This window comes from Montipora foliosa, chromosome 9 (genome assembly GCF_036669935.1).
Source record: "Montipora foliosa isolate CH-2021 chromosome 9, ASM3666993v2, whole genome shotgun sequence".
Classification (NCBI taxonomy): Eukaryota; Metazoa; Cnidaria; class Anthozoa; order Scleractinia; family Acroporidae; genus Montipora; species Montipora foliosa.
The window spans coordinates 34,899,072-34,906,571 of NC_090877.1; the positions used below are offsets into that span (position 1 = coordinate 34,899,072).

Genomic DNA, 7,500 nt, shown 5'->3' on the forward strand with positions numbered 1-7,500 from the left:
CAATCGGCACGTACGGCTTCTTTATGGACGCAATCACTCCCTCCTAGACAGAAATGTTCTCCTCGGCGCAGAAAGACGTTTTTAAACGGTAACATCCGCTAGTTAATATAGTTCTTTTCAAGTATTTTCTTCACAGAAGATTTGTTTAGATCACACCCGATAATACAAAAATCAGAGGCGCGACATTGACACTCGCCGCTCCTGATGTTCCTTTTTGGTCAAAGTGTCTATGAGAACTTATAAATTTGATTTTTTTTAACTCTAGCTTTCTTGATTTGGGTGTCACATGCCTCACACGCCGCCGTGAGGACATTTCTGCAAATATAAATTGTCTCAGCAATTTGCGCTCTTATCATTTGCATTCAGGAATATAAATAGAAAGGAAAATGTAACAGCAATAACAAAGTTTTCAGAATCTCAAAACATAGCAGTTACCTTTCGCGAAGCTTTTAGTAATCACATGCAGAGATTTTGTTTGGTTGAAGTGATTTGAATGTTAAGACATTCGTTTTAGTCATACAACAATGCAATCATAGCTGAAACCATCAAACTGAAACTTGTTCCCTGGATTTTGATAGTTGAGAGTAATTTATTTCGGTGTATTTTCAAATTAGAGAATTAATTATGCTGGCTGATCAAGTTTACGTGAGCCATTGATCATGTAAGACGATCAGAAAAAAGTTGCTATTGTCTTGTGGTTAGAAATTGTGTCAGAACATTCAATAACACAGGGTGTAAAGAGTAATTAACATATCATATGACAAACTATTAGCATGAGACTAGCACCAGTTTAAGTATTCTGGCGTAAAGTTTCATGAATAGCCTTGATTTTCCTTTGTACGTCGATTTCTGGGGTGATCGAATTTCGGAGGTGACTGGGGACTTCACTTATTACAGGCCCCCAAAATCGGATCGACTTGCAAGCAAACAAGCAAGTATTGTCACGGTTTGCGCAGTTTTAGCCATTTTTTGGGTAAGGCTTAATTAAAATTACGTTTATCCGAGTCGGTCTTTTCAGCCAGTAGTCAGCGAAAATGGAACCATTTCGTGACGCTTTTGATTATTCTCATAGAAAAGGCGCAATATAAGTAAATAAAATCGAAGTTTGATTGTTATTTTTTTATCATTAGGGGTGACTCAATGCTCGCAGCAACTCTCTGTGCGGTATGATCGTAAACAAATGAAAGAAAATCGTACAGTAGGCTTCGTTTCTCACTTATGGCAGAGAATATTCAGTCTCAAATTGTTAATAATTGAAGTGGCTGACAAAATGACTGATGCACTTTTAAGAGGAAATCGATACTTAAGCTGCTTAGCAAAGCTGAAGGCATTGTTCTGTGCCTCAAGTAATTGGGCTTGCCTTTGGTATCACTAATGTGAGCGCAATATATTAGAGACAATAGGAGTTACCCGCTGAGGCACGATTTAGCGTGCCTCCGAATCTACCGTTTTATTGACCTCAACTTCAGCAAAAATGGCGTTTGTCAAGGATGATGCAATTTGTGGCATGCAGAAAGCGGATCTGCTCATAGAAGCGGAACAAATATGACTTAATTGCTATCTCATGTGATGATAAAATTTCATGATCGTATGAAAATTGGTCGTAGGTGGGAGCTGTTTTGACTGACCAGTGAGAGAGGATACTTTATTATATACGTACCGAGATTTACGCACCAAAAAGGATCGAGATAAAAATAGTCTTTGCACTAGAGAAGCCAGTTGATTGGTCATACGATTTTTTTCACTAGTGAAAAACGACGTATCGACGCTCTGATTGGCTATATCGTTATTTTCACTAGTGAAAAATTGTCGTATCAGCCTTTTGATTGGCTAATATGATGTTGAACTTTGGCGCGGGTGGCCTGTGCACCGACAACGGCAGTAAAATTTGTAAACATGGCGGCCGACTTGTGTATGGTTTTCAAAGTTTTTGATCTTTTATTGCTTAGTTTTCTCCACAAAAATGCTATTTGTTTAGGACTTTAGTTCACGATCGGTGGTTTGATAGCCGTCAATCGTCGGGACACTTTGTCCAATCTTTACAGCGCAAACGATCCCTTTGTTTTTAATTTTGCCCGTTATTCTTGTAACCAGGATTTATAGTGGTGTAAGAAAGTTCAATAATGTCGTTACTTGTAGAGTTCACTTGGCCTGGAAGCCGAATGTTAATTTCAGTTGGTGCAACCAACTTCTACGTTGGCGCGTACTCTCAATAAGGGACGGCGATGTCCGCGAAAATGTCATTTAATATTGCTAGTTTTTGTTCTCAAAGTGTTTCGTGATTGTTAGAGTTTGTTCAACTTCAACAAACCATCCGAACTGAAATGGGAGGAACAGTGTTTAAACTGAGAAAGAAAATTAAACATTCGCCATTGTGCGCTCGCGTCCTCCTTAGAACTTGAGATTTGGTCATTTCACGTTGTAGATTGGCAAAGACACATGCAGAGCAATATTTTTGCTAAGTTAAGTCTATTGTTTGGTGGCCTTCTCGCTGACGTTGCCGTCCTAGATCGTAAAGTTCCCATGATGTGAGCTTTGGACGACAGCTGTGAAAATGAGTTCCTTGAAACGTTCGTAAGAAACATACCTTGAAGAAGTACTTTCATTATTAACATCCTTTTTGTAGAGAGAGGCTACGGATACAAGGCTACACTTTGTCCAGAGTTTGTTTGGCCCACTTGTTGTTAGTATCGCGCGTTGTCATTGATTGAAAGTCAGTGGTGACAATAGGCCCGCACAGTATGCGCAGATACTTCCGTGTAGTTTGAGTAAGACAGTGAGAAATCTAGACTGACTCTGTAACCAAAAGTAGACTGAAACGAAGCGTTACCCAAGATTTCATTGCTGATAGCACAATTGATGCTAGCAAGAATGCTTAAACGAATGATCTGTATAATTGTCACCGATTTGGAATAAATACTCTTCTTTTGAAGTTGACATTCGGCACTCAAAGACCCTGTGTGTTGGGGCTAGTTTTCTCATGTGACGCAACCAAGACGCAAGCAAAGTATGCAAACACAGAAGTGTTTTAATCATAAGTACCATCCCTTTGTTACGACAAGAGAAGCTACGGCCGTCCCCCCTTTTTTCTCTGTTTACTGTTGAATGCGTTTCATAACATAACCTCTGGTCTGTCGGAGTCCAAAGAAACCAGGAAAATGAGAAGCAATATAATAAAACATTTTCGAGCTGCAGGAAGAGTCAAGTGGCGCTGAGGGGGGCAGAAACAAGCGGAGAGTTCGTGTTAACATATTTGCCATTTTCCTCCCACGTGGACAGAAAGGCTCTCGTGTGGAAGAGTGTCATGTTTACTCGGGTTGAAATTGAAACTTGAAAATCTGTACGGGCAAATCCAATATTTTGATTGCAGATTACAACTTTTCAAATAGGTTTTTCTAATTCATTAACGTCCTCGTATCGTTTTTTTTGTTTTGAAAACTCAACGATATGGGTAGGTCGGACGACGGTGAACCGCAGAGAAAAAAAAAAGGGACATCGAGTTTATGATCCTTCGAGTGTCACTTAAATGCTTGTGTTGCTGAAGAAAACCGACGGTTATGGATAAGCCTCATTGCATGATTTTAAAATTCCCAAAGAGTAAACTTAAGATTTCAAATATATATCTTTTCTTTTTTGTTTTCAATCTTCTAGGTGAAGCCTGATGAAGGAGCTATTGCGCTTTTATCAGTTACGACAAAGAATGTTGAAAGTGAAATGACATCTACGAGGGCGTAGGAAAACACAATGAATGTGACGGCCTGGTCGATTAAACGCTTGCGGCACCTTGTCAATTTGCTTCCCAAGGAAGCGGAGGCTACAATTTTGAAGAACAAAGAGATCGGGAACGAACAAGATGACATCGACAACAACTGTGATAACGTTAATCACTGTGCTCCAAGTAAATGTGCTTCAGGTAAAAATCGAGAAAGAAATACGAACATCTGGGAGGGTACTTTTTTCAAAATTCAGTCATGGGTTCGATTCCCATTGAAGGCACCTGTATCTTTCAGGTGAATCTATAACAGACAGGCCGTGTTTTCACGAGCAATTTGTCACGTCGCTTAGCGAGTGACAACTGAAAATTCCGTGAAAACAGTTCCTTTCCATCTCGCTTAAAGTTAAGCGAGTCGTCAAATTTCAATAGAATTCTCATTAAACTTAAGCCACCAAACCAGATAGCTTAAGCGAGTTGGCAATATTAGGCCACTTCGGAAAATACCATAATACTCTTTGTTTGTCCCCCCAAATTTTGCATACGCGTTAACGTTGTTTTTGTTTTCTCTTGGGACCATTGTAATTCCCAAGAGAAACTGGCAACAATGCTTATGCAAACTTTGGGGGGACAAACAAAGAGTATTATGGTATTTTCCGGCCTATTACTTTCGGCCAATGAGGAGTTGCTTGCGGGTATTCAAATCAGAAACACAACAGGCGTGCTATTTTTGTTATTTTTATTATTGTATTGGCACGTGCTGTCTCCTCATTTAATCTTACCCGTGAAAACACGTATCATATTTAAGTAGATTTATGAACTCTGAAGACTAACCACTTTCAAGAATTTTAATTGAGACAACGGCTGTCACGGAAACACGGCCACGATTGCTTAAATTGTCCAGTTAAGGGCGAGGATTACTTCTACCTTCCGGAATTAGCCTTGCAAGAAAGTTCTCATGATTCTTGTTTGTATGCTGGTCTATATCACGTGCAAAAGACTTCAGGCGGCGGGCAAGTTGGTGTACAAAGGTTGAAGAATACCTTGGTAAGTTAATGCGCTCCTTTTCAAGTCAACGTTGTGACCAAAAGCGGTATTCAAAATTTACGTTGCTGGAGGGCATTTTTTCAGAACAAGCCAGAATTTGGTGTGGTGATGTGTATCAGACGAGTTGATAGAGGGATATTGTGCTTAGATTTGGAAGCTGACGTTTCGAGCGTTAGCCCTTGGTCAGAGCTTATGGACTCGCTCGAAACGTTATTCAGCTTCCAAATCTCAACACGATGGTCATTTTAGCTCTGTCCATTCATTTAGTAAAACAAGCAGAAATTTTGAAGACAGCCAAAAAAAACAAGCTAAGTATTTTTTTAATGTCGTACAAGGAGGAAAGAGAAGGAAACGAAAACAGGCGGCGAGGCGACGAGTGTGCGATGCTCAAAGTGAAAGAGAGCGACAGAGAGCAAGAGGAAACAGGCGAAATATCAAGAAATTGACCCTAATCTGATAAAGTACCCTTCAAATACTTTTGATATATCGCGCGCTAAAGTTTCATGTTTTCCCGTCATTCGTCCACGCTTAGATGAAAACGACGGTATTATCACGCGGCCCTGAAACTATCTGGATGTCCTCGACTTGATGAAAGCCGTGATATCGTCTGCAACATGGAACGTATTTTATCTAAATTTATAAGTAGATCAGTGAGGGGAAGTGTTTTGTTTAGTTAGAACACTATTGTTATTGTTATTGTTGTTGTTGTTATTGCTGTTGTTGTTTTTTTGTTGTCATCGTGGTGTCTTTGCTACTGGTGCTGCTGCTGCTATTGTTGTTGTTGTTATTCGTGTTATTGTTATTGTTATCATCATCATCATCATCATCTCCAGACCAGCAGTGATAATTTTCATGATTGCAAATTTTTTTCATTATTGTTATTATATGTCATATATCACACTAAGATGGTACAAGTAGTATTATTACTTTCTAGAGCATCAAGCTAAATCCCATAGACTTAGGTGTCTAGGGTTCTTTGCAGTATCTTTGCCGTCCCCAAAGAGATTGCTTCTTGGAGTGAATCGCTTATTCCAGATAACTCAATTCTGCCAACCCATGCCTTCAAATGATTGCTTACTGTCCCAAGTGCTCCAATAACGACTGGGATAACGGATACATTCTTACAATTCCAGATTTACAGTTCCAGATCTGTTGAACCTCCATCTTTACTTAGGTCTTAGCAGTAATCGATATATTCTAGTTCTTTTTCTACTACCCATGTGTCAAAAGGACATGCATGCCACATCAGTAATGAAGCACACTCTTTCTTTTTTTTTCCAGCACGACAATGTCAGGTCTGTTATAAAGTAGATGGTGAGCAGTCTGAATTCTTAAGTCCCATAACAGCTTCCCTTGGTCATTTCCATCACTGCCTGTGGGGAATGATCATTTTATCACATGGGAGATGATGATGATGATGATGATTATTATTATTATTATTATTATTAGTAGTAGTAGTAGTAGTAGTAGTAGTAGTAGTAGTAGTAGTAGTAGTAGTATTGTTGTAGAACACCACTTAGAACACTCCTTAGACTGCAAAATAAACGTTGCCACTGCGGGCATTTAAAATTTTGAATTGCTCTTTTATTATGTTTAATTTTGAATTTTTATGAAATTTCGTATGTTAACTTTATCATAAATTGTGAATAAAGGTTGTTATTATTATTATTATTATTATTATTATTATTATTACTTTAGCCTTTGCATACATCTACATTATTCCTGACTAGACAGTATCAATACTGTCACGTCATTCCTCCTGGTTAACGTTCATGGCTTATGTTTTTAACTCTAGATGAAGTCAGCCGATTGCTGCCGGTGGTAAATGGAACGAAACACGAGATGGAGTCACATTGCACCTCCGAAACAAAGGATGAGGGCGAAATGAAGATGGATTTGGAAACCTTTCATCAGGTTCAGTTACATCGTGTTAAAACGACAAAAAGGCTATAGGTTGTTCCAGGAGCCCTTGGTTAAAGGCCTGGGAAAACGGCGTCAACATTTTCTTCAACATCGAAGTTGAATCGATGAGCTTAAAAACATGTCAACTTTACTTCAACAACCATTCAGCCTTTCATTTGTTATCGCGAATGTTGAATGAAGTTGATGCCGTGTACCTCCCTCTTTTAACATTAGGAAACTTAAGCAACGAAAACGGCGACGGCAACGAGAACGTCATAAATGTGCATATTTAGTAGGCAAAAACAATGGCTTTGCACGCCCTGCACGTGCGTTTTTCACTTTTGTCCATTTCTTTGCCGTCGTCAGCAAAACCACAACGTGAAATAGTCAAATTTTAGGTTTTAAGGAGAACGTCAGCACTTGACGCTAAAGTTTCATTTTCTCCCCTAAATTAAGCGCCGTTCCGACCAATGTCATTTTTGAGAAACTACCACACCCTTGTCATATAAGAAGGGTTGACATGTTTACAAAGTGATTACAATGACGCGAATTTATATTTTGAGATGACGTTCTCGGTGCCGTCGCCGTCGTCGTTGCTTAAGTTCCCTATTGATAAGTATGCGACTGCGCACTAATTGGTCTCTCAATGACGCATTCATGTCCGTATCCATAGTAACAACCGCGGCTGCAGCCTGGGACTGAATACCAGGTCTCTGGTGAAGCTTTGTTGAATAATGATGCGTTGAAACCTTTTGCCCACCCCACCCCAGCAGTCAAAATCGTTCAACAAAATCAAACGGATGTTGAAGCAAATGTTGAAGTCGTTAAATAATCAGGGA

The 7,500-nt window shown here is 39.4% G+C and overlaps 1 protein-coding gene and 1 long non-coding RNA gene across 5 annotated transcripts in view; one reads left to right on the plus strand and one right to left on the minus strand.

Annotated features, from left to right (window-relative positions):
* Nucleotides 1-604, minus strand: part of LOC137970167 (uncharacterized) — an 18,656-nt gene extending 18,052 nt beyond the window's left edge. The window contains exon 1 of the long non-coding RNA XR_011116768.1: nucleotides 436-604. This is a non-coding gene — a long non-coding RNA (uncharacterized lncRNA). The remainder of the gene's footprint in view (nucleotides 1-435) is intronic.
* Nucleotides 1-7,500, plus strand: part of LOC137970166 (activating transcription factor 7-interacting protein 1-like) — a 20,510-nt gene that overhangs the window by 56 nt on the left and 12,954 nt on the right. For 2 of the 4 annotated variants that reach the window (XM_068816678.1, XM_068816680.1), the window contains exons 1-3: nucleotides 1-88; nucleotides 3,652-3,913; nucleotides 6,555-6,673. The exon at nucleotides 1-88 is cut by the window's left edge and continues 56 nt beyond it. In XM_068816678.1, coding sequence (XP_068672779.1) covers nucleotides 3,745-3,913; nucleotides 6,555-6,673 — 288 coding nt within the window. In that variant the 5' untranslated portion in view covers nucleotides 1-88; nucleotides 3,652-3,744. Of the gene's footprint in view, nucleotides 89-841; nucleotides 974-3,651; nucleotides 3,914-6,554; nucleotides 6,674-7,500 lie in introns of those variants that run through there. The other 2 variants (XM_068816679.1, XM_068816681.1) reach the window with 2 other exon arrangements.